Raw genomic sequence first — 26,948 nt, forward strand, 5'->3', positions numbered from 1 at the left:
TGAAGTTTTGTAAGAATATTAAGTGGGAGTTAAGAAAGTTGTTCACCTAGGGTGGTGAGGGTCTGGAACTCTGTCCAAAGGGGTGGTAGAGGCAGAAAAACCTAAACACATTTAAGAAAGTACTTGAATACGCACTTGAAGTGCTGTAACCTACAAATCTATAGACCAAGAGCAGGATTGGGCTGAATATATATTTTTCAGCTGGTGGATAGGTTGGGCTGAATGATTTCCTTCTGTGCTGTAAATTTCTGTGATACCCCAGAGGGCTGTGGATTCATAGTTGTTGAGAATGTTTGAGAGACCCATAGAGGGGGTTAAGGGATATGGTGATAATGTAGTAAGATGGAGTTGAGATGGAAGGACATCCATGACCGTACTGAATGGTGGAACAGGGTCCAAGGGCTGAATGCCCAACTGCTCTTATGCCCTAATGTCCAACTGCTCTTATTTCTTACGTTCTTGTGAATTAGAAACAATGCTGGAACTGTGTTGTAGATATATACATTATTGTTTGGTGCGTGATTCTTAAATAGCTCATGAAATTCTCAAATGTGCAAGGATGGGGAGTGAAACAGCAAGTAGAAAAGTGCAAAGTAATAACAGTAAAAAGAAAAAGAGAGAACAAGGTACATTGTGAATGATATAATTGAGGCGCAAAATTTTAATGCCAACAGAAAATAATACAATGTAACTCAATTTATTTATTATATCCATGACATTGCACATTGGGAGTATATTTTTCAGATGACAAACTTGAGGAAGGTATATATTTGCATCAGGATGTGAAGATGTAATTCAGTCCCTATTTTACAAATACACATCCTGTCAAGATTTTATATAATAAATTGACAAAAGGAGTTTCTCTCGAGTTTGAGATGTTGGGCAAATGTAAAACAAGATACTACAATGTCATCACTGCCAAAAAGGTGTAATTACAATCATAAGTTTTCATGCTAACTGCTAGTATGAAATATGGAGAGAGGAAATTATAATAGGAAGAGCTGGCACCAGAAGTGTGTAGAGAGTTAATATTTCAGTATCTTACAAGCTAACACAAAGAAAACTGGGGTTCATCTTCATACATCATACATTTTACTAATAAAAACAAAAAAACTGCGGATGCTGCAAATCCAAAACAAAAACAGAATTACCTGGAAAAACTCAGCAGGTCTGGCAGCATCGGCAGAGAAGAAAAGACTTGACGTTTCGAGTCCTTATGACCCTTCAACAGAACTAGGTGAATCCAAGGAAAGGGTGAAATATAAGCTGGTTTAAGGTGTGTGTGTGGTGGTGGGGGTGTGGAGGGGGGTGATGTGGTTGTAGGGACAAACAAGCAGTGATAGAAGCAGTTCATCAGAAGATGTCACAGACAACAGAACAAAAGAATACATAGGTGTTGAAGTTGGTAATATTATCTAAACGAATGTGCTAATTAAGAATGGATGGTAGGGCACTCAAGGTATAGCTCTAGTGGGGGTGGGGGGAGCATAAAAGATTTAAAAATATTTGAAAATAATGGAAATAGGTGGGAAAAGAAAAATCTATATAAATTATTGGAAAAAACAAACAGAATTCAATATTCAGCACCTGTTTTCAGCCCAGTGCTGAATATTGAATTCAACAGCTTTAGGTCTTGAACTCCCTCCTCCATCTCCACCCCCTTTCTGTTTCTTCCCCCTTCTGTTTGTTTTTTCCAATAAATTATATAGATTTTTCTTTTCCCACCTATTTCCATTATTTTTAAATATTTTTAAATCTTTTATGCTCCCCCCACCCCCACTAGAGCTATACCTTGAGTGCCCTACCATCCATTCTTAATTAGCACATTCGTTTAGATAATATCACCAACTTCAACACCTATGTGTTCTTTTGTTCTGTTGTCTATGACATCTTCTGATGATCTGCTTCACTATCACTGCTTGTTTGTCCCTACAACCACACCACCCCCACACACCTTAAACCAGCTTATATTTCACCCCTTCCTTGGATTCACCTAGTTCTGTTGAAGGGTCATGAGGACTTGAAACGTCAAGTCTTTTCTTCGCCGATGCTGCCAGACCTGCTGAGTTTTTCCAGGTAATTATACTTTTTACTAATGTGTATTTATATATGAACATGCAAACAAGGGGCAGGCCATTCAGCCCCTTGAGCCTGCTCCACCATTTAATAAGATAAATGGCTGATCTGATAGTAATCTGAAATATGCATCCCACCTACCCCCAATAACCTATCACCCCCTTGCTCACCAAGAATCTGTCCACCTCTGCCTTAAAAATTCAAAGGCTTTGCTTCCACCACCTTTCAGGAGCAGAGTTCCAAAGGCTCATGACCCTCTAACTGAAAAAAGTTCACCTCATTTGTTTTAAATGGGCAACCCCTAATTTTTAATCAGTGAGCCCTCGTTCTAGATTCTTTCACAAGAGGACACATCTTCTCCACATCCACCTTATCAATACCCCTCATGATTTTATGTGTTTCAATCAATTAATATCTATGTTCTCTTGAGGCCATACATTCCATTGAAAACTCAAATGTCAACCTGCTCTTACTAAGAAGCCCCTAAGTGTCCACATTTCCCTCATACACTGTTGTCGATAGTCATTCTGAAAGAATTTTCAATATTAGGGCTGTCACAAAGTACCTTCCTGTCATAAAGCACTATTTAACATACACCCATTGTTTTAATGAATGCTATGTAGGATATTCATCTTTTTTTATTTCATTCTTGGGAATGAGCATCACTGGCAAGATCAGCATTTGTTTCTCAATTCTGAATGTACTTGAGAAGTTGGCAGGGAGCCAACTTTTTGAACCACTGTGATGTAGGTACACCCAGTGCTGTTAGGAAGGGAGTTCCAGGTTTGTGACCCAACAACAACGAAGGAGCTGTGATACAATTCCAAGTCAGGATAGTGTGTGGCTTAGAGGGGAACTTGCAGATGATGGTGTTCCCATGTGTCTGCTATCCTCCTCCTTCTATGTGGTAGTGGTTGCAGGTTTAGAAGGTTCTGCCAAAGGACTCTTGGTGAGTTGCATCTTGTAGATCTATTTATTTTCCTCACAAATCATTTGAAATGCCTTCTGAAAAAAATTGCTATTCCTTAATTGAAATTTATCCTATTCAAAGTAAAAACAAAATCCCAATACATTTATATAATGTCTTTGTTAAAGTATTTATTTGAAGGCTTAGCTTGGATATTTTTGGTCAGAGCATTGACGTTGAACGGAACTTGAATTTTGAAGTCTGAATGTTTGTAGCACATCTACATTATGCATCAGTACTTCAATCTGTTGTACTGCTGGAATTCCACAGTATCTAGTAGTTACTCTGCAATAGCATTTCTTAAAATAATTTTGAAAAACAAGATGGCAGATTTCAATCTAAACAGATAGTTGAGAAAAACACAATATAAATTATGTATCAACACACTTGGTTTGAAAAGATATCAATGGATTGGTCGTAACGGTGGACTGGTGAGAAGGTAAAGGAAATGCAATGGGGGCATAAGCATGACGGATGTGAGAGATATTTGGGGAAAGGGTATTGCTGTAAGTCATATCTTCTGCACCAAAGTTAAATGCAGCTTGGAGCTTTTAGTTACAATTTCACACAAAGAGAAGCAGAGATCTGGAACCTGCTGATTTGATGTGTTTTTGTAGGCAAGAGTACCAAGAAGTACAAATCCACCATGATCTAATTAAATGGAGGAACTGGGTTGAAAGGCTAAGTATCCTACTCCTGGTCCTGTTATCCCATGATGTCACTCCCACATACCATGACTTACATTTATATAGTGCTTTTCACAATCTTAGGACATACCAAAGAGTGAGATAATGCATTTTGGGAGGACTAATGCGGCAAGGGAATACACAATGAATGGTAGGACTCTAGGAAGCAAAGAAGATCAGAGGGACCTTGGTGTACATGTCCATAGATCTCTGAAGGCAGTATTCCAGATCGATAAGGCGGTTAAGAAGGCATATGAGATACTTGCCTTTATTAATTGAGGCATAGAATCTCAGAGCAGGGAGGTTATGTTGGAGCTGTATAAAACATGAGTTAGGCCACAGCTGGAGTATTGTGTGAAGTTCTAGTTGCCACACTATGGGAAGGATGTAATTACACTGGAGTGGGTGCAGAGGAGATTTTAAGGATGTTGTCTGGGCTGGAGCGTTCCAGCTATGAAGAGAGACTGGATAGGCTAGGGTTATTTTCCTTAGAGCAGAGAAGGCTGAGGGGGGACCTGATAGAGGTATACAAAATTATGAGGGGAATAGATAGGGTAGATAGGAAGAAACTTTTCCCCTTAGCAGAGGTGTCAATAACCAGGGGGCAGGGGACTTGAGGAAATGTTTTTTTCACCCAGAGGGTGGTTGGAATCTGGAACACAATGCCTGAGGGGACGGTAGAAGCAGGAATCCTCACAACATTTTAGTAGTATTTAGCGCTTGAAATGCCACAGCATACAGGGCTATGGGCCAAGTGCTGGAAAATGGGTTTAGAATAGGTAGCTGCTTGATGGCTGAAGGGCCTGTTTTTGTGCTGTATAACTCTGACTCAAAGTGATTTCAAAGAATCAGATTGATACAGCACAGTAGCATGACATTCAGCCCATCTATTCAGCTTCAACCACTCCACCCACCTTAAACAGTATAAATTTAATCACATTTCTACTTCTCTGCAGCTCTGAAGAAGGGTCATATGGACTTAAAACGTCAACTCTGTTTCTGTCTCCACAGCTGCTGTCAGACCTGAATTTTTCCAGCATTTTCTGTTTTTGTTTCAGCCCGTCATGCCTGTGTTAGCTGTACGATTAGTCCTCCCCTCCACTCTTTCTCCTGCCTTTTCCCCTGCAATTCTCTTTCTAGTGTTACAAGTGAATCTGCTGCTTCCACCACCCTATCAGGGTCTGCATTCCAGAATACAATAACTCACTGCATTAAAAAGAACGTTTCCAGAGGTTGCCTCTGGTTCTTTTGCCAATCATCTTAAATACATGTATCTTGATTAATGACCTTTATGCCATTGGAAACAATCACTCTATTTATTCTATTAATAAGAACATAAGAACTAGGAGCAGGAGTAGGCAATTCAGCCCTCGAGCCTGCCGCACCATTCATTATGGTCATGGCTGATATCATTTTGGCCTCAACTCCAATTTCCCAACATCTCATAACCTTCCAAACTGTTACTAATTAAACATTTATCTCCTCAAATGTATTCAGCATCCACTGCACTCTGAGGTAATGAATTCCACAGATTCACGATCCTTTGAGATCCTCATCTCTGATTTAAATCCACCACCCCTTAGCCTAAAACTACAGCCTCTCGTTCTAGAATGCCCTAAAAGGGGAAACATCTGCTCCACATCTACTTTATCTATCCCCTTTAGCATCTTATATACTTCAATTAGATATTCTCTCAAACTTCTAAACTCTAGCCAGTATAGGCCCAAACTCTTTTCTTCTCCACCGATGCTGCCAGACCTGCTGAGTTTTTCCAGGTAATTCTGTTTTTGTTTTGGATTTCCAGCATCCGCAGTTTTTTGTTTTTATCTCTTTAAAAAATCTTGGCAGTTGCAGGAACTTGCTGTTAACTTCCACCATCACACACCACTTTCAGCTGCTCTGCTTACATGACTTAGAATCGCAGAGTGGTGACGCCCTGATGACGTCTTTATTGTGGCGCGTGCACCTTGCCTCAGAACACGCTGAACCGTGATTGGCTGACGGACCAAAACGTTCCTAGGGCTGCGCGTGAGTGACGCTGCGGCCGCGCGACCGATTTGAAATCAACGAAAGAGGCGGGAGGCGGAAAACAGGCGCCGGAGCCTCGGGGGCTCGATCAAAGGCTGGGCATGAGCGGGGAGGCGGCACTGCCCAGGCTGGTGAGTCCGGGGAGGGTTGAGCCGGTTTGAAGAAGGATAATGTTTTGGGCGGGGGACGCCAGGCTCTCCGGTCTCGCTGGAGGCAGGGCGGGCATTTGGGGAGGGGGGGAATTTTGAGGGGTTTGTGGAAAATTTGAGTGTATTGTCAGGGTGGGAGGAGGGAGGGGTGCGTTGCTGTTGTCAGGGTGAGAGGGAGGGGTGCGTTGCTGTTGTCAGGGTGAGAGGGAGGGGTGCGTTGCTGTTGTCAGGGTGAGAGGGAGGGGTGCGTTGCCGTTGTCAGGGTGAGAGGGAGGGGGTTACGTTGCCGTTGTCAGGGTGAAGGGGGGATACGTTGCCGTTGTCGGGGTGAGGGGGGGGGGTGCGTTGCCGTTGTCGGGGTGAGGGGGGGGGGGTGCGTTGCCGTTGTCGGGGTGAGGGGGGGGGGGGGTGCGTTGCCGTTGTCGGGGTGAGGGGGGGGGGGGTGCGTTGCCGTTGTCGGGGTGAGGGGGGGGGGTGCGTTGCCGTTGTCGGGGTGAGGGGGGGGGGGTGCGTTGCCGTTGTCGGGGTGAGGGAGGGGGGTGCGTTGCCGTTGTCGGGGTGAGGGAGGGGGGTGCGTTGCCGTTGTCGGGGTGAGGGGGGGGGGTGCGTTGCCGTTGTCGGGGTGAGGGGGGGAGTGCGTTGTCGGGGTGAGGGGGGGAGTGCGTTGTCGGGGTGGGGGGGATGCGTTGCCGTTGTCGGGGTGAGGGGGGGGGTGCGTTGCCGTTGTCGGGGTGGGGGGGGGGTGCGTTGCCGTTGTCGGGGTGAGGGGGGGGGTGCGTTGCCGTTGTCGGGGTGAGGGGGGTGGTGCGTTGCCGTTGTCGGGGTGGGGGGGGGTGCGTTGCCGTTGTCGGGGTGTGAGGGGGGTGCGTTGCCGTTGTCGGGGTGGGGGGGTGGGGACGTGCCGTTGTCGGGGGGGGGTGGGGGGGGGGGGGCGCGTCGGGGGGGGTGGGGGGGGGGGGGCGCGTCGGGGGGGGTGGGGGTGTGGTGGGGACGTGCCGTTGTCGGGGTTGAGGGGGGTGGGGGGACGTGCCGTTACCGGGGTGACGTGAGGGGGGGGTGTGGGGAGAGTCGTTCCCATAGTCGGGGTGAGGGGTGGGGGTGATGGCTATAATCTATCACTGCTGCTTGGAGCAATTTGTGCTGATGATTCTTAAGAATGCACCACAAAGAGTCCGTAGGTAACCCCCTACCCTCAGTCCCAATAAGGTGCTGACACAAAGATGTTAACTATAACGATGATGTGAACGCATCCATTTACAGAAGGGATGTGGATATGTCTTCAGCTGGTAAGGGATTGGAAAGATAGAAAATGCAGGAAGCAATCAGCAAGTCAGACAGGATCTGCAGAGGTCGGGTTAACATTTGAGGACAATGACCCTTTGTCTGGACCAGAAGATGTTACAGTGCCTGTAAATGTTGTAAAACAGTACCCAAGGAGCGCTGTCAAACATAATTTGGCATAGAGCCATGTGAGATATTAGCACAGGAAGAAGTAGATTTTATGGAGCATCTTGCAGGATGACAGTGAGTTAGAGATGCAAGATTTTTAAGGAAGCTTGGGGCCAAGGTAGCTGATGTTATGGCTGCCACTGGTGGAGCAATTAAAATTTAGTGTTGGAGGAATGATGAGATCCTAGTGGGTTCTTGGGCTGGACAGAGGATGTTTCGTTACTGTAGAATATCAGAAGTCGGTGCTGGGGGGTGGTGGTGGAGGGGCACAAAGCATGGGATAATTAGGAGATCATAGAATGCATTCCAGTGACTTGGGAATATGGTGGAAGGAAAAGACAAGTGACGTAAGGGGTGCAGACCACCCTGTTAGCTATGCCTGCAGAGGGATTCCCCATCCCACTGCCTTCCACATTCCTTGGAAATGCTGGTGCACTCTCACTTACTATCTGAGAGAAAAATGGGAACTGTAGTTGAGGTCTGGAGTTATTGATGTTAGAGTTAAGGCCAAAGGATTGTTAAGTACCTAGTGGAAAGATGTGGCACTGTTCCTGGAATTTGCATTGTCTAATTGGAAGAATGTAGGAGGCCAAGGATGGAGATTAGATTGCAAATGGAATGGAGAATTGAAGTGGCAAGCAATTGGAAGCTCAGGGTTGCACTTGTGAATTGAATGAAGTGTTCAGCAAAGCGATCATTCAGTTTGTGTTTGGCCTTCCTGATGTAGAGGATATTGTATTGTGAGCAGCAAGTATAGTACACAAAGGTTGGAATGAGTATGAGTCAATCACTGTCTCAGCAGGAAAGAATGTTTGGAGCCATGGACATTGGGAAGGGAAGAGGTGAAAGGGCAGATGTTGCAGCTCTTGCCCTATTTTTCTTATTCTTTCATGGGATGTGAATGTCACTGGCAAAGCCAGCATTTGTTGTCTGTCCCTGATTGCCCTTGAGAAGGTGTTGGTGAGCTGCTGTAGTTCATGTGGTGTAGGAACATCCACAGTGCTATTTGGAATGGAGGTCCTGGATTTTGACTGAGTGACAGTGAAGGAGCAATGATATAATTCCAAGTCAGGATTGTGTTTGGCTTGAAGGGGTGGTGGTAGGGGATGGTGTACCCACACGCCTGCTGTTCTTGTCCATTTTGCATGGAAAGGTGTTGTGGGAAGGAGTCCCAAGTGGTATGGGATGATGCTGGAGTGGACCTTGGTGCCATGGAGGGCATATACTGAAATAGTGTGGCTGGCTGATTCACGCTGAAGGTGGTGGAGAATGGTCTGTTGATTGTGTAGGCTGGTGGGCTGGAAGGTGAATCTGGTTCCAGGAGGGAGGAGAAGGGAGGCCTAAAACGTGTGAAATGAGTTGGATGTGGTTAAGGCCCCTGCCTATTTTCGTAATATTAGCCAGCCCTCTAAGACCTCTGCTTGTCCTGAATTTCCATTGCCCCACCAATGGCAGCTGCCTGGGCCCTCAGCTGTTGAATTTCTTGCTAAAATCTCTCTATCTTCCTTTCCTCCTTTAAGATGCTCCTTAGAAATGTACCTTTGGTGGCCTGATTAATATTTCTATGTGACCCGGTGTTGAACTTTTTCTGTTGAATTAATCCTGTAAGAGGCCTTGGGACTTATTGTAATAAAGCATTATGTAAATGTAGAGTGTTGATACTTTTCATGGCATTGCTCGAGGGAAGTTGAATCTTCTGTGCTACTCGTATTTGAAAGAGGATGTTTGGGCTGGAAGGCTATGCTAGTATGAATTTGGGACTGGTGTAGAATCTGATATTGGAGCTGAGAAATGAGCAGTTGTGAGAGTTGTGGTAGTTTGGAGAGATTAATAATGGCTGGGGTGGTGGATATGAAGAAGAATAAGGCAATTTAGACTTGCATGTTGGATATTTCCAATATATTTAATAGCTTGTTATTTCTAACTATAAAGAACAGATAATGGTGATCAAAGCCACGAGGCAAAAGCAACTCGACATTGAAAGCAATGATTAATAGAAAATTCAAGGTGCTGTTAGAGTTTTTTCTATCAATTTCCCTCTTTTTTTCTATTGTGCATTTTCTCTCATTTTTTTACTGTCTCCCACCTCTCTTTCTCTCTCTCTCTCATTAGAAATAAAAGGAAAATGGTGCTTGAATTGGTTTTGACAATTTTTGTTCAACAATTTGATTAGTTTGAGTTTTGCATTTTGTAAAATTAAGAGTTTGCTAGTTGCAGGTACGTCAGAGAAATTAGAGTTGTGATTTGTTTTTTCAATTTTAACTAAAGTGGATTCAAAACCATAAATGTGATTTTCTCTATTTATAGCTATTGTAACGGATTATAACATTTATTTTCATGATTTTACAGTTGGATTTGTTGTGCTATTGCTGATGGTGCATGAGAGGATATGTTGTTTACAATAATAGGAGTGTTTTACTATGTTAATTAAAATTGTTAGGTCATTTCTTTGTGCACTAAAAAAGCTTCACATGCTATACATTTCAAAATATTTTTATAGGAATAACTTATTTACCAAAAGTAGATTATAATGTGTAGTGTATTGTCAGTCAGTGATTTATGGTTACCACGTCAAATTCTGTATTACATGGAATTATTACCACTGGTTATTAAATTGTGTAGCTGTTCATGTGAAAATGCAACTTGCTTATGAACTAGGAGCAAGAGTAGGCCACTCAGCCCTTCAAGCTTGCTCTGCCATTCAAAACGATTATGGCTGACCTGATTGTAACCTCCACCTACCCCGATAACCTTTCACCCTTGTTAATCAAGAATCTATCTAGCCCTGCCTTAAAAATATTCAAAGACCCTGCTTTCACTGCCTTTTGAGGAAGAGTGTTCCAAAGATTCACGACCTTCAGAGAAAAAAGTTCTCCTCATCTCTGTTTTAAATGAGCGGCCCCTTATTTTTAAACAGTGACCCCCTAGTTCTGGATTCTCCCACAAGAGGAAACATCTTCTCCACATCCACTCTGTCAAGGCCCCTCAGAATCTTAAAGGTTTTGATCAAGTCACCTCTTACTCGTCTAAACTCCAGTAGATACAAGCCTAACCTGTCCAGCCTTTCTTCATAAGACCATCCACCCCATTCCTGGTCTAGTAAACCTTCGCTGAACTGCTAATGCATTTACATCTTTCCTTAAATAAGGAGAGCAATACTGCACACAGTATTCCAGATGTGGTCTAGCCAGTCCCCTGTACAATTGAAGCATTACCTCCCTACTTTTGTATTCAATTCACCTCGTAATAAATGATAACATTCTATTAGCTTTCCGAATTACTTACTGTACCTGCATATTAGTCTTTTTTGATTTATGCACTAGAACACCCAGATCCCTCTGAATCTCAGACTTCTACAATCTCTCGCCATTTCAAGGCTGCTTTAAAAAATAAAGTTTTTTATTCTACTCGATGTTTATCACCTTCTTTAAAGTCCAGGATGCATAACAATGTGGTTATACCAAGTTAGCAGTAGGTATCTGGCTCTTAATAGTGAGGAAAATCATGGATTTTAGCAGCACTGGAAGCCACCATTAATGTTTCTTTTTAAACCTTGCTTTTACTAAAATAATAATTGAGTACAGTGTTTTTGAAAAAATTATGTTCCACAATTCCCAGATCCAGGGACTTCGCATCAGTATTTGCAGAGTTCAACATCTCCACACCACCTCGATATCAACATCCCTTAGACCCTATGACTGTGAATCTATGATTAAGCAATATACAGGTAATCTCATGCTGCAGTACTGCCATATGCTGCATACATAGATAATTACAACTGCAGTCAGCAGAGTGAGGGGAACTGTAGGAAAATGGAGAAGACCATAAGATGTAGGAACGTAAGTAGGCCATTTGGCCCATCGAGTCTCCGCCATTCAGTGAGATTGTGGCTGATCTGATAATCCTCAATCTACTTCCTTGTCTTTTCCCCATAACCCTTGATTCCCTTACTGATTAAAAATCTGTCTATCTCCGCCTTGAATATACTTAATGACTCAGCTTCTACAGCTCTCTGCAGTAAAGAATTCCACAGATTAACTGCCCTCAGAGAAGAAATTCCTCACCTCTATTTTAAATGGGCGACCCCTTACTCTGAGATTATGCCCTCTGGTCCTAGACTCACCCACAAGGGGAAACAACCTCTCAGCATCTATCCTTTCAAGCCCCCTAAGAATCTTATATGTTTCAATAAGGTGGCCTCTCATTCTTCTAAACTCCAATGAGTACAGGCCCAACCTACTCAACCTCTTCTCATAAGAAAATCTCTTCATACCCAGGATCAACCTAATAAACCTTCTCTGGATTGCCTCCAATGCCAGTATATCTTTCTTAGCTAAGGGGACCAAAACTGTTCACAGTATTCTAGGTATGGTCTAACTAGTGCCTTGTATAGTTTTAGTAAGACTTCCCTATTTTTATACTCTGTTCACTTTGAAATAAGGGCCAACATTCTATTTGCTCTCCCTATTACCTGTTGAATTTGTATGTTAGCTTTTTGGGATTCATGCACAAGGAATCTCAAATCCCTCTGCTGCAGCTGTCTGAAGCCTTTCTCCATTTAAATAATATTCAGCTCCTCTATTCTTCCTGCCAAAATGCATAATCTCACATTTTCCCACATTATTTTCCATCTGCCACTTTTTTGCCCACTCACTTAACCTGCTTATATCCCTCTGTAGACTCCTTGTGTCATCCTCACCACTTGCCTTTCCAGCTATTTTTGTATCATCCACAAATTTGGTGATTGTACGTTCACTTCCCTCATCCAAGTCATTAATATGTATTGTAAATAATTGAGGCCCCAGCACTGATCCCTGAGGCACTCCACTAGTTACAGGTTGCCATCCTATAAATGCCCCCCTTATCCCAACTCTCTGTCTTCTATTAATTAGCCAATCATCTGTCCATGTTAATATATAACCCCCAACATTGTGGGCTCTTATCTTATTAAGTAGCCTTACGTGTGGTACCTTTTGGAAATCCAAATATATTACATCTACTGGTTTCCCCTTTATCTATCCTGTTTGTTACCTCTTCAAATAACTAATAAATTTATCAGGCATGATTTCCCCTTCATGAAGCCATGCTGACTCTGCTTGATTATATTATGCATTTCTAAATGCTCTGCTATAACATCCTTTTATAATAGACTCTAACATTTTCCCAATGGCAGATGTTAAGGTAACAGGCCTTTAGTTACCTGTTTTTTTGTCTCCCTCCCTTTTTGAATAAGGGTGCTACATTGGCAGTTTTCCGATCCTCTGGGACTTTTCCAGAATCTAAAGATTCTTGGAAGATTACTATTAGTGCACCCACTATCTCTGTAGCTACTTCCTTTAATACCCTAGGATGCAACCCATCTGGTCCAGGGGACTTATCGGCCTTTAACCCCATTAGTTTCCCTAGTACATTTTCTCTAGTTATAATTATTGTATTTATTGCCTCCCCTCTTTTGTCTCTTGATTATTTAGTATTTTTGGAATGTTATTAGTGTCTTCTACCGTGAAGATTGAAGCAAAGTATTTATTCAACTCCCCTGCCATTTCCTGGTTCCCCATTATTATCTCCCCAGCCTCATTCTTTGAGGGGCCTATGTTAACTTTGGTCTTTCTCTTCCTTTTTATAAATTTAAAGAAGCTCTTATTGTCTGTATTTATATTACTTGCTAGTTTATACTCAAGTTTATTTTCTCCCTTTTTATTATTTTTTTGGTCATCTTCTGTTGGTTTTTAAAACTTTCCCAATCCCCTGGCTTACTATTAGCCTTTGCCACATTGTATGTTTTTTCTTTTAATTTGAAACTATCTTTAACTTCCTTGGTTAACCATGGTTGGTTTATCCCCTTCCTTGAATCCTTCTTCCTCAATGGGATATATCTTTGTTGTGAGTCCTGAATTATTTTCTTAAAAATCTGCCGTTGTTCATCAACCGTTTTTTCTGCTAAAATTCTATCGCAGTCCACTCCAGCCAACTCTGCCCTCATTCCTTTGTAATTACCCTTATTTAAGTTTAGCACAGTTGTTTCCGACCCAAGTTTTTCACTCTCAAACTGAATGCTAAATTCTATCATGTTATGATCACTGTTTTCCAGGGTATCTTTTACTCTGAGATCATTTATTAAACCTGCCTCATTACACATTGCCAGATCCAAAATAGCCTGATCCCTGGTTGGATCCACAAAATATTGTTCTAGGAAGCAGTCTTGAATGCACGCTATGAATTCTTGCTCATGGCTACCTCTGCCGATATGATTTTCCCAATCTACATGAAGATTAAAGTCACCCATGATTAATGCGTTGCCATTTTTACATGCCCTTTTTATCTCCTGATTTATTCTCTGTCCTACAGTATAGCTACTGTTAGGGGGCCTATAGACTACTCCCACCAGTGTCGGCTTCCCCTTGTTATTTCTTCCCTCCACCCATGTGGATTCTACATCTTCCAATCCAAGATCCTTTCTTGCTATCGTAGTTTTTCCAACTCGTACTAACAGAGCTATTCCACCACCCTTTCACTCCTGCTTGCCCTTTCGAAAAGTCACATACCCGTGAATATTTAGCTCCCAGCTTTGACCTCCTTGTAACCACGTCTCGGCAGTGGCTATAAGATCATATCCATTAACCTGTATTTGTGCCGTTAATTTATTTATTTTGTTCCGAATGCATTTAAGTAAAGAGCCATTAATTTAGCCTTTTTACCTTTTTTTCCCCCTTTGACCCTATTTGCTGCTGTTTTTTTATGTTTGTACAGTCTGTTCCTCTCTGGGTGTCATTACCTAAATAGCTTCCTTGCAAGGTCACCATATCCTTTTGCTTTGTAAGCCTATGTAGCCCCTTTCCAGAACCCCCCCCCCCCCCCGCCCCCCTCTATTTAGTTTAAAGCCCTCTCTACAGCCCTAGTTATTCGGTTCGTCAGGACACTGGTCCCAGCACAGTTCGTGAAGCCTGTCTCACTGGAACAGCTCCCTTCTACCCCAGCACTAATGCCAGTACCCCATGAACTGAAACCTATTCCCCCCACATACCAATCTTTGAGCCACACATTTAACACTGACTTTATTTAACCTTTGCCAGTTTGCCCATGGCTCAGGTAGTAATCCTGAGATTATTACCTTGGAGGTTCTGCTTTTTAATTTAGCTCCTAACATTCTTTCAGCAGAACTTCCTTTCTAGCCCTATCAATGCTGTTGGCACCAGCGTGAATGATGACAACTGGATCCCTCCCCTCCCACTCCAAGTTCCTCTCCAGCCCTGAGGAGGTGTCCTCAAGAGGACGAGGTCCTGCAGACACTTGCCCTGTCGACCAAAAGAAAGTAAGTCTAGCATTTATGTGGTGCTTTTCATGCCCACTGGACACACCCAAAGCACCTTACAACTAATGAAGTACTTTTTGAAACGTATTCATTGTTGTAATGCAGCAAACGTGGCAGCCAATTTGCTCATAGCAAACAACAAAGTGATAATGGTCAGTTTGTTTGTTTCTTCGTGATGTTGATTCAGTGATACACATTGAGGACGCTGGGAATAACTCCTCTTCATGGTAGTGTCATTGTATCTCATACAGTCACCTGAGCAGGGATCCAGGGCCTCTCTTTCATTCACTCATGAGTGCTCGGCCTGAAGGCAGATCCTTGGCTCATTACCTGCTGATGTTTCATCCTGAGCTATTTTTCTTGGTCATTTTTGTCAATGGTGGTTTGTCATTGCCTTCCACTCTCGGACACAGGGCGACAAAGCAGGCCTCAGGTCTACCTTAGCTGGAACAGGAATTGGACTAGTGCTGTTGGCAATATTCTGAACCGCACGCTAACTGTAAGCTAACTTACCCTGGCCTCAGTTTAACTTCATTGAAGGGCAGTGCCTCTGGCAGCGCAGCAGTCCCTCCATGTTGCACTGGAGTGTCAGCCTAGATTTTGGTGCTCAAGTTTTTGGGGTAGAATTTGAACCCACTTCTGACTCCGGAGAGAGTGCAGTTAACTGAGCCACAGCTGACTCTTGGGTACAAGTTACTTGTTACCTGTGAGGATGAGAAGAAAGACTTGGAAAACACCACAATTTTGATCCAGGCACTAGGAGCAAAGGGCTCTGCAAAACGGGGAGGAACAGATTTGAAACAAGATTGTTGAATTCCCTATAACCATTACAGGGATAATGCTCTGCAGCCACAATCAAGAATTTGAAGAATATGTCAGGGCAAGGGCACTTTGATGTGGTTGGAAAATAAATTTGAATGAGATGGGAAGGTTTATTTTTTGAGAATCGTCAGGATGAGGAAATTTGAAAAAAACAAGGAGCAGATCCTACTGAGGGAATACCAGGAGATAGGAGCTAAATTAAAAGGCAGAACCTTGAAGATAACTATTACTTGAGCCACTTGGAAATTGGTATAAGGTTGAAAAGATTAGGAAAATCGAAACATAATGCGGATAAAGATTTGGTGACAGAGGTGGGATCCTGGCACCAGCACGAGCTTAAGGAGCTGTACCGTCTGGATGGGCTTCACTTGGCTGGAAACAGTTCTTACTGAAAGGATGATTGGCCTCTTGAAAGGACTTTGAACCAATAGAAAGGGTGTGGGGTGGGGGCATCATTTATGATGGGGTCTCGGACAGAAATATAGAGTCAAAATATTCTTTTTTTTTAAAAAAAAGGACGAGGAAAATCCTAGGTCATCGATAATGTGAAAAGTAACGTAAATATTAGCTAATAACAAGGTAATTGAAAAACAAAACAGAAGTGAAGTGAAAATGTGTGTTTAAAAACATCAGGGCAGGACAGGGCCTATTGTTCAATTAAAAGTTCCATATACAAATGCTTGTGGCAGAAAGAATAAAATAATTGAATTAAAAATGTAAATGTGGTTTAAATAGTTTGGAGTTTGGACATCACTAAAACTTGGCTACAAGCTGCCCATGACTGGAAGACAAACATTGCAGGTTATAGAGGCTTTCGGAAGCTCAGAGAAATAGAAAAAAGAGCAGCAATATTGATTATGGCATTAGAAAGATGGGAAATCAATAAAGCTGAGCAGGTAGTTTTAACACTGAGTCTGATTAAGAATAGAAAACTGCGAAGCTTTGGGAATTGCTTACCTGTATATTTCTGCAGATGCCAGTGATTAACTGGCGAGACACCTCAGCCTGGAGATCAGTAAAGCTTGTTCCAAAAATAAAGTAGTTCTAACAGGCGATTTTTATTTTCACACAGAGTCAAAACAGCTGAAGTCCCAAAGACACTGAATAGATTGTGTATTCTGGAGCAACATGTTCTTGAAACACGAAAATAAGCCATTTTAGATTGAGCAACGATCCTGAATTAGTCAATAATCTAATGGCAAGGGAGCACCTAGCTAATAATGACCATAATATGACTGAATTTTAATGGGTTTGAGAGGGAGAAGGGCAATTCGCAAAACCTTGGTTTTGCATTTGGTAAGGCTGACTTTGGAGGAACGAGGCAAAAATTGGCCAACTGACTGTGCAGAACTATTAACAGATGGATGAGCAGAGGGAGGTGTTCAAAAAAAAGTATCTGGTGAAATACAAAGCTGGTATATAGTCTTAAAGGGCAAGAGCTCTACTTGTGGAATTAAATAACCTTGACTAACAAGGGAAATGAGAGATAGTGAACATTTAAAAGAAAGGGGTTCTAAGAAGGTTAAAAAAAAAGTACCAGTCCTGTGGACCGGAAGAGATATAAAGGACAGCAAATGGATCCAAAGAAAGTGGTAAAAACTGCAAAAGGAGCATATGAGAAAAAGCTTGAGTGACATCAAGGAAAACACTAAAGGTTTTTAAAAACATATGTAAAGAGGGTAGGTAGCTAAACATAACCTGACCCCTTAAATGACTGATGCAGGTGATATTATAATTGGAAATCAGGAAATAGCAGATTTATGAAAAAGCTACTTTGTATCAGTCTTTGCAGTTGAGGATGAAATACCAGAAATGCAAGGATAACTCAATATAAATCAAGGAGAGGGACCAAAAATATTCACTGTAGTGAAAACATGATGGAGCAACTAATGAGATTAAAGACAATAATCTTTAGGACCATTGGTTTTCACCCCAGGGTAGTAAAAGGAGCAGATAAGGAATTTATCACTGCTTTAGTCATGACCTTCCAAAGCACACTCCATTCAGAAGTTGTCTCCTTGGGGATTGTAAAACTGCCAGTGTCATTCCATTATTTAAGAAGAATTGGTGAGATAAACCAGGCAATTATAAGCCTATTAGTCTAATGGCAATTGTGGGGAAATTGAGCGACAGATTGACTATTTGAACAAATGTGAGCTGATCAGAGAGCCAGTGTGGATTTGTCATGTGTAATGAACCCAGTTGAGTTTAATGAGGTAACAAATATGGTAGATCAGAGAATGTCTGGGTGCTATTTATATGGATTTCCAGAAGGCACTCAACAAGATTTCACGTAAGAGATGGAAGGAGAGTTCATGGAATTTGAGACGGCCTTTTACCTTGGATAGGAAATTGGTCAGGAAGCAGTAGGGATAAAGGGTGTGTACTTAAATTGGCAGGATTTTTTTTTTTTACCTATTCATGGGATATGGGCATCACTGGCTAGGCTGGCATTTATTGTGCATCCCTAACTGACCTTGAGAAGGTGGTGGCAATGAAGTCTGTGTTGCAGGAAGGGAAGTTTCAGGATTTTGGCCAGCAACAGTGAAGGAATGGTGATATTGTTCCATGGCGTGAGGCTTGAAGGTGAACTTGCAGGTGGTGATGGCAACATGCATCTGTTACCCTTGTCTTTCTAGGCAGTAGACTGGAAGGTACTGTCGAAGGAGCCTAGGTGAGTTGTTGCAGTGCATCTTGTAGATGGTACACGCTGCTGGCACTGTGTGTCAGTATGTAGAGAGTGAATGTTTAAGGTGGTGAATGGTGTGCCAATCAAGTGGGCTGCTTTGTCTTGGATGGTGTTGAGCTTCTTGTGTTGTTGGAGCTGCACTCATCCAGGCAAATGGAGGGTATTCCATCACACTCCTGACTCGTGCCTTGTAGATGGTGGACAGGCTTTGGGGAGTCCAGCGGTGAGTTACTCACCAGAGTTCCCAGCCTCTGACTTGCTCTTGTAGCCACAGTATTTATATGGCTGGTAAAGTTCTGTTTCTGGTCAGTGGTAACCACTGGATGTTGATAGAGGGGGATTCAACGATGGTAATGCCATTGAATGTCAAAAGGTGATGGTTAGGTTCATTATTGTTGGAGATGGTCATTGCCTGGCACTTGTATGGCGTGAATGTTACTTGACACTTGTCAGCCCAAGACTGAATATTGTCCAGGTCTTGCTGCATTTGGATATGGACTGCTTCAGTATCTGAGGAGTTGTGAATGGTGCTGAACATTTTGCAATAATCACCGATCATCCCCACTTCTGACCTTACATTGGAAGCAGGGTCATTGATGAAGCAGCTGAAGATGCTTGAGCCTAGGACTGTACCCTGAGGAACTCCTGCAGTGATGTTCTGGGTCTGAGATGATTGACCTCCAACAACCACAGTCATCTTCCTTTGTGCTAGGCATGACTCCAACCAATGTAGAGTTTCCCCCTGATTCTCATTGACTCCAGTTTTGCTAGGGCTCCTTGATGCCACACTCGGTCAAATGCTGCCTTGATGTCGAGGGCAGTCACACTCACCTCACCTCGGGAGTTCAGCTGTTTTGTCCATGTTTGAACCAAGGCTGTAATGAGGTGAGAAGCTGAGTGACCCTGGCGGAACCCAAACTGAGCATCAGTGAGGCAGTATTGCTAAGCAAGTGCCACTCGATAGCACTATTGATGACCCGTTCCGTTACTTTACTGATGATGGAAAGTGGCCTGATGGGATGGTAATTGGCTGGGTTGGATTTGCCCTGCTTTTTGTGTACAGGACATACCTGGGAAACTTTCCACATTGCCAGTTAGATGTCAGTGTTGTCGCTGTACTGGAACAACTTAGCTAGGGGCGTGGCAAGTTCTGGAGCACAAGTCTTCAGTACTGTTGCTGGAATATTGTCAGGCCCCAGAGCCTTTGCAGTATCCCGTGCCTTCAGCCGTTTCTTGATATCGTGGAGTGAATCAAATAGGCTGAAGACTGGAATCTGTGATGTTGGGGACCTTCAGTGGAGGCTGAGATAGCAATGGTTCATGATAAATCTGTTGTTTCCCTATTTCAATCAGAACTTCTGATTTAAATTTACAAATCACCAGATTGGCAAAAGAATCAAGGGGGAGGTGTGGAGATTTTTTTTTACAGAATCACAGAATTGTTGCAGGACAGAAGGAGGCTATTTGGCCCATCATGTCAGCACCAGCTCTCCAAATTCACTTAATGTCATTCTCCCACCTTCTCCCCATAATCCTGCACATACTTCCTTTTCACTAGTCTAATTTTCTTTTGATTGAACTTGCCTCCACCACACTCTTGGGCAGTGCATTCCAGACCTTAATCACTTGCTGCATGAAGAAGTTTTTTCTCATATCGCTTTTGCTTTTTTTTGCCAATTACTTTATATCTGTGCCCTCTCATTCTTGCTCCTTTGTGCAGTAGGAACAATTTCTCCTTATCGACTCTGGCCAGACCGCTCATGATTTTGAAGACCTCTATCAAATCTCCTCTCAGCCTTCTTTTCTCCAAAGAAAACAGTCCTAACTTCTCCAACCTACCTTGGTAACCGAAGTTCCTCATCACTGGAGCCATTCTCTTGAATCTTTTCTGCACTCTTCAATGCCTTCACATACTTCTTAAAGTGCACCACCCAGAACTGGATGCAATACTTCAGCTGAGGCCAAACTAGTGACTTATCCAAGTTCAAAATAACCTCCTTGCTCTTGTACTCTATTCCCCTATTAATAAAGGCTAGGACACTGTGTGCTTTATTAACCGCTATCTCAATCTGTCCTGCCACTTTCGATGACTTATGCACATATACACCCAGGTCCCACTTCTCCTGTCCCCCTTTTAGAGTTGTACCCTTTATTTTATATTGCTTCTCCATGTTCTTTCTACCATAATGAATCACTTCACATTTCTCCACATTGAACTGCTTCTGCCACTTGTCCACGCATTCCATCAACTTGTTTATGTCCTTTTGAAGTGCTACAGTTTCCTCCTCACAGTTCACAATGCTTCCAAGTTTCATGTCAGCCACAAACTTTGAAATTATGCACTGAACACTAAGGTCCAGGTCATTGATAGGTCTTAGGAAAAGCGAGTGTCCCACCACTGAGCCCTGGGGGACTCCACTACAAGCCTTCCACCAGCCCGATAAACATCCATCAACCATGACTCTTTATTTCCTGTCACTCAGCCAATTTTGTATCCACGTTGCTACTGATTCTTTTATTCCATGAGCTATAATTTTGCTCACAAGTCTGTTGTATGGTATTATATCAAACACCTTTTGGAAATCCATATTCACCACATCAACAGCATTGCCCTCATCAACTTCTCTGTTACCTCGTCAAAAAATTCCAAGTTAGTTAAACACGATTTTCCCTTTCGAAATCCATGCTGGCTTTCCTTAATTCAGCGATGGTAATCCATTGAATGTCAAAGAGTGATGGTTAGGTTCATTATTGTTGGAGATGGCCGTTGCCTGGCACTTGTTATTTGGTACTTGTCAGCCTAAGACTGAATATTGCCCAGGTCTTGTTGCATATGAACACGGACTGCTTCGGTAATTGGATGTGACTATTGGTGACCCCTGGGATCTGTACAGGGGCTGTACAGGGGCCACAGCTTTTCTCTATATTTGTAAATGACTTGGCTGAAGAGAGCCATATACCTAAGTTTTCGGAAGTTAGATGGCACGGTAAATAGTGTAGATGGGAGCAGAAAGTCGCATTGAACATTGATAGATCAGGTGAGTGGGCAAAACTGTGACAATTCAATGTGACGTTGTGACGATATTCATTTGATCATAAAAATAAATCGGAGTATTTTCTAAATGGTGTGATAGCTAGGAACTGGATATGAGCAGGGTAATTTAGAGTTTGAGTACAGAAATCAATAAATACTTGTGGACAGGTACAAAAGAAATGGCTAATGGAATGTCGACTTTTATCTTGTTTGGTGAGGTGGTGCTTGGAATATAGTGTGATTGAATTGGAGCTTTGGTTATTCTCTCCCTGGAGTGATATGTTCAATTCTGGCACCACCCATCCCTGAATGGATATAATGGCTTCAACTGGGGTGCAGCATTGATTCATTAGCATGGTACCAAGGCTGAAAGTGTTAAGTTATGGGGACAGGTTAGATGGACTAGGCTTTTGTGAGAGTCCAGAAAAGGGGGCATCATTTTTAGATTAGAGCTAGGTGATGTCGGGGATTATGCTGTCATATGCCTGCATCCTTCCTGATGGACTCAGCAGTTTGATACAACATACAGACAAAACCAGGGAGAGTAGACACCCTGCCTGACTCCAGATTTGAACAGACAACTTTCCAATTCTCACCCACTGATGAAAACTGCTTTCCTGATGTTGGTGTAGAGCAGTTGGATCCAATTGCAGATTTCCTCCTCGACCCTGTTTGGAGAGTACGTCCATCATATGAATATGAAATAGTCTGCCAAAGGCCCTTTCCTGTTCCAAGCTGATGAGGCAGGTATCTACTCTGCTGTCCATACATACATATATCCCTGAGTTGCGCAAGGTATCAGAGATATTCCTGCTAGGTTCATTGTAGGATCAGGATCACCAACCTCAGAGCAGACTTGACCTGATTGCCGATGACCTTGAGCAGAATTGTAGTCCATGTTAAAAGGTGAAATGAGTCGCCAATTCCTCATTTCCTTCCTTCTGCTTGTGGATGAGATTGCTGTATTTCTTTATTGGTTCCTACATGCTGCCAGCTAGAAGCATACTCTTGTCCACTTCCAAGCAGGTATGGGCTGGTCCAATACTGCTTAGCCAGTAAGCTGCTGCTCCTGGGAGTTTTACTCCTCTTGAAGGACAGAAGGCTTTGTTAGCTCATCCAGAGTTAGCAGTTAGTCTGCTTGGATCTTCTGTTGAATTTCAGAATAAAGAGCATCTGTTACTATTTGAAACTGCCTCTGTAGATCAAAGTAAATCACAGCAAGAGTGAGACCATGTTCTTTGGAAGCTGGACTGACCAATCCTTTGCCTCCTTCAGGTCAGACTACCTAAAGGTCATAGAGGTCTACAGCACAGAAAAAGGCCCTTTGGCCCATCAAGTCTGTGCCGGTCCGAATCCCATTTTCCAACACTAGGCCCACAGCTTTGTATGCCATGGCATCGCAAGTGCACATCTAAATACCTCTTAAATGTTATGAGGATTTCTGCCTCTACCACTCCTTCAGGCAGTGAGTTCCAGATTCCCACCACCCTCTGGGTGAAAAAATTCTTCCTCACATCCCCTCTAAACCTCCTGCCCCTTACATTAAATCTATGCCCCCTGGTTATTGATCCCTCCACCAACAGCAAGAGTTCCTTCCTGTCTACCCTATCTATGCCCCTCATAATTTTATACACCTCAATCATGTCCCCCCTCAATCTACTCTGCTCCAGGGAAAATAACCCCAGTCTATCCAATCTCTCCTCATAACTAAATCGCTCCAGCCCAGGTGACATCCTAGTAAACCTTCTCTGCACTCTCTCTAGTGCAATCATATCCTTCCTATAATGTGGATTCCAGAACTGCACACAATACCCTAGCTGTGGCCTAACCAGCGTTTTATACAGTTCCAGCATAACCTCCCTGCTGTTATATTTTATGCCTTGGCTAATAAAGGCAATTATACCATGTGCCTTCTTAACCACCTTATCTACCTGTCCCACTACCTTAAGGGACCGGTGGACATGCACACCAAGGTACTTGGTGCTTCCCAGGGTCCTACCATTCATCATGTATTCCCGTGCCTTGTTTGTCCTGCCCAAGTGCATCACCTCTCACTTATCTGGTTTAAATTCCATTTGCCACTGATCAGCTCATCTGACCAGCCCGTCTATATCCTCCTGTAATCTAAGGCTATCCCCCTCACTATTTACCCCCCCACCAATTTTCGTGTCATCTGCAAACTGACTGATCAACCCTCCTACATTCAAACCTAAATCATTTATAAATACCACAAACCGCAATCCCTCTAGAACCCCACTGGACACAGGCATCCAGTCACAAAAACAACCCTCGACCATCACCCTCTGCTTCCTGCCACTCAGCCAATTCTGGATCCAATTTGCCAAATTGCCTTGGATCCTTTGGACTCTTACCTTCGTTATCAATCTCCCATGTGGAACCTTATCAAAAGCCTTGCTGAAGTCCAAGTAGACTACGTCAAATGCATTGCCCTCATCTACACACCTGGTCACCTCTTCGAAAAATTCAATCAAATTGGTCAGACATGACTTCCCCTTAACAAAGCCACGCTGACTGTCCTTGATTAATCCCTGCCTCTCCAAGTGTAGATTAATTCTGCCCCTCAGAATTGCTTCCAATAGTTTCCCTACCACTGAGCTTAGACTGTCCTGTAGTTCCCTGGTTTATCCCTTCCTCCCTTCTTGAATAATGGTACCACATTGACTATCCTCCAGTCCTCTGGCACCTCTCCTGTGGCCAGAGAGGTATTGAAAATTATTGCCAGCGCCCCTGCTATCTCCTCCTTTGCCTCACTCAACAGCCTGGGATACATTTCATCTGGGCCTGGAGATTTATCTACTTCTAAACCTGCCAGACCACTAAGAACCTCCTCCCTTTCTTTGTTAATTTCTTTAATTATATCACAGTCCTTCTGCCTGATCTCCATACCCATGTTGTCCCTCTCACTTGTGAACACCGACACAAAGTATTCATATAGGACCCTACCTATGTCTTCTGGCTCCACACACAAGTTACCACTGTGGTCCTTAATGAGCCCTACTCTTTCCCTGGTTATCCTCTTACTCTTAATGTACTTGTAAAATAACTTTGGATTTTCCTTTGTTTTACTTGCCAATGTCTTTTCATGCCCCCTTTTTGCTCTCCTAATTTCCTTTTTAAGTTCCCTCCCACACATTCTATACTTCTCTTGGGCTTCCGCTGTTTTGAGCCCTTGGTATCTGCTGTAAGCCTCCCTTTTTCTCTTTATCTAACCCTGTATATCCCTCGACATCCAGGGTTCCCAGGATTTGTTGGTCCCACCCTTTATCCTTACTGGAATATGTTGGCCTTGTACTCTCCCTTTTTCCTCTTTGAGTGAGTTCCATTGCTCTGATGCAGATTTACCTAAAAGTAGCTGCTCCCAGTCCACTCTGGCGAAATCATATCAGATCTTATTAAAATCGGCCTTCCCCCAATTTAGAACTCTGATTTCAGGCCCATCCTTGTGCTTTCCCTTAGCAACCTTGAATCTAATGGAGTTATGATCACTATCTGCAAAATGGTCCCCCCCACTGACACCTCTACCACCTGCCTGGCTTCATTCCCTAAAATTAAGTCCAGGACCACCCCCATTTTGTAGGACCTTCTACGTACTGGCTTAAAAAGCTCTCCAGGATGCATTTTAAGAATTTCACTCCCTCTAAACCTATCACACTATGACTAACCCAGTTAATGTTGAGGAAGTTGAAATCCCTCACTATTACTACCCTATTATTTTTACACTTCTTTGAAATTTGCCTACATATCTGCTCTTCTATTTCTCTCTGACTGTTTGGGGGCCTATAGTACACTCCCAGCAATGTGATTGCTCCTTTTTTGTTTTTAGGCTCTACCCATATGGCTTTGTTTGAGGAGCCTTCTAAGATGTCATCCCTCCTTACTGCTGTAATTGATTCCTTGATCAATATTGTGATACCCCCTCCTCTTTTATCTCCTTCCCTGTCTCACCTGAAGACCCTATACCCTGGAATATTGAGCTGCCAATCCTGCTCCTCTCTCAACCATGTCTCTGTGACAGCAATGACATCATACTTCCATGTGTTTATTTGTGCCCTCAACTCATCTGCCTTATTCGTCAGACTCCTTGCATTAAAATAAATACCATCCAGCCTTGCCAAACTCCCTTGTGCCTTAGCTGGCCTATAATTTCTATGCCTTCCACACTCACTTGCTCTCTCTTCTCATTTTGACTGTGCATCTCCCCTTGCTGAACCTCCTCTCAGGATCCCATCCCCCTGCCAAGTTAGTTTAAACCCTCCCCAGCAGCACTAGCAAACCTCTCTGCAAGGATGTTGGTCCTATTCCAGTTCAGATGCAATCCATCTGCCTTGTACAGGTCCCACCGCCCCGAGAAATGGTCCCAATGTCTCAGAAATCTAAAGCCCTCCCTCCTGCACCATCTGTCCAGCTACGCATTCTTCTGGACTAACCTCTTATTTCTATGCTCACTAGAACATGGCACCGGAAGTAATCCAAAGATTACTATCTTTGAGATCCTGTTTTTTAATCTGCTTCCTAGCTCTCTCAATTCTGCTTGCAGGACCTCATCCCTCTTTCTCCCTATGTCGCTGGTACCAATATGTACCTCGATCTCTGTCTGTTTGCCCTCTCCCTTTAGAATGCCCTGCAGCTGTTCAATGACATCCTTGACCCTGGCACCAGGGAGGCAACATGCCATCCTGGAGTCACATCTACAGCTACAGAAACTCCTGTCTGTTCCCCTGACTATCGAGTCTCCTACCATTATTGGTCTTCCCCTCTTTTTCCTCCCCTTCCTGTGCAGCTGAACCACTCACAGTGCCATGAGTGTGCCTCAAAAAACTCGGAGCTCAAGTAGCTGCAGCTGGCGGCATTTCCTGCACACGTGGTCAGTCAGAGCGCAAGGAGCATCTAGGACTTCCCACATGTTGCAGGCAGTACGTAACACGGGACTGAACTGCCATGCCTCTCGTTGGAAAAAAACACCTTACTTTAAGTTAAATACACTGAAAAAAAAGTTAATTTATTTATGTACTTTAAATAAAAACTAGAACTCTTATCTTTCCTTAGCTTAATCTATTTTAAACTGGAGAAAAACACTTACCCACTACTCATCAGTCAGCTCTCACCTTTGTGCTAAGGTCACTTTTTGAAGCTTCCCCACACTTGCGCTGGTTCTGATCTCTCTTGCGCTGGTTCTGATCTCTCTTGCGCTGTCTTGTGATGTCACTCTTGTTAGTTTCAACAAAAACTGACTGTAGGACACTCTTCCCAGACTGCTTCACCGCGCTGCTGATTGCAGGACACTCTTCCCAGACTGGGGATATGCTTTGGAGGGACCAATGTGTGTGCCAGAAACTGGAATGAGCATATAGCCACAGTGAAACAGAAACTGGGAATGTGGAAGCAAAGCTCCTCTTCCTTTGCTGGTAAGAACCCGTTCATCAGGTACGAGGTGTTGCTCTCCGTCGTGCAGGTCTGGCCCAAACCCTGCTCCTATGCCATGCCATCTTCCACTTTATCTGGGGATCGAAGTTGAACTGTTTCTGTAGCGACATATACAAACCTCCTAGATAAAGGGTGCAAAAATGTACCCAACATCACCCTCATCCTAGATAAAAACAAAAAAACTGCAGATGCTGGAAATCCAAAACAAAAACAGAATTACCTGGAAAAACTCAGCAGGTCTGGCAGCATCGGCGGAGAAGAAAAGAGTTGACGTTTCGAGTCCTCATGACC

The 26,948-nt window shown here is 43.3% G+C and overlaps 1 protein-coding gene across 3 annotated transcripts in view; it reads left to right on the forward strand.

The window, feature by feature from the left end:
- Window positions 1-5,767: 5,767 nt before the first annotated feature.
- The window catches only part of LOC121276910, a 144,881-nt gene continuing 123,700 nt past the window's right edge, over window positions 5,768-26,948 (forward strand). For 2 of the 3 annotated variants that reach the window (XM_041185555.1, XM_041185557.1), the window contains exon 1: window positions 14,542-14,667. In XM_041185555.1, coding sequence (XP_041041489.1) covers window positions 14,557-14,667 — 111 coding nt within the window. In that variant the 5' untranslated portion in view covers window positions 14,542-14,556. Of the gene's footprint in view, window positions 5,889-14,541; window positions 14,668-26,948 lie in introns of those variants that run through there. The other variant, XM_041185556.1, reaches the window with a different exon arrangement.

Source organism: Carcharodon carcharias, chromosome 4 (genome assembly GCF_017639515.1).
Source record: "Carcharodon carcharias isolate sCarCar2 chromosome 4, sCarCar2.pri, whole genome shotgun sequence".
Classification (NCBI taxonomy): domain Eukaryota; kingdom Metazoa; phylum Chordata; class Chondrichthyes; order Lamniformes; family Lamnidae; genus Carcharodon; species Carcharodon carcharias.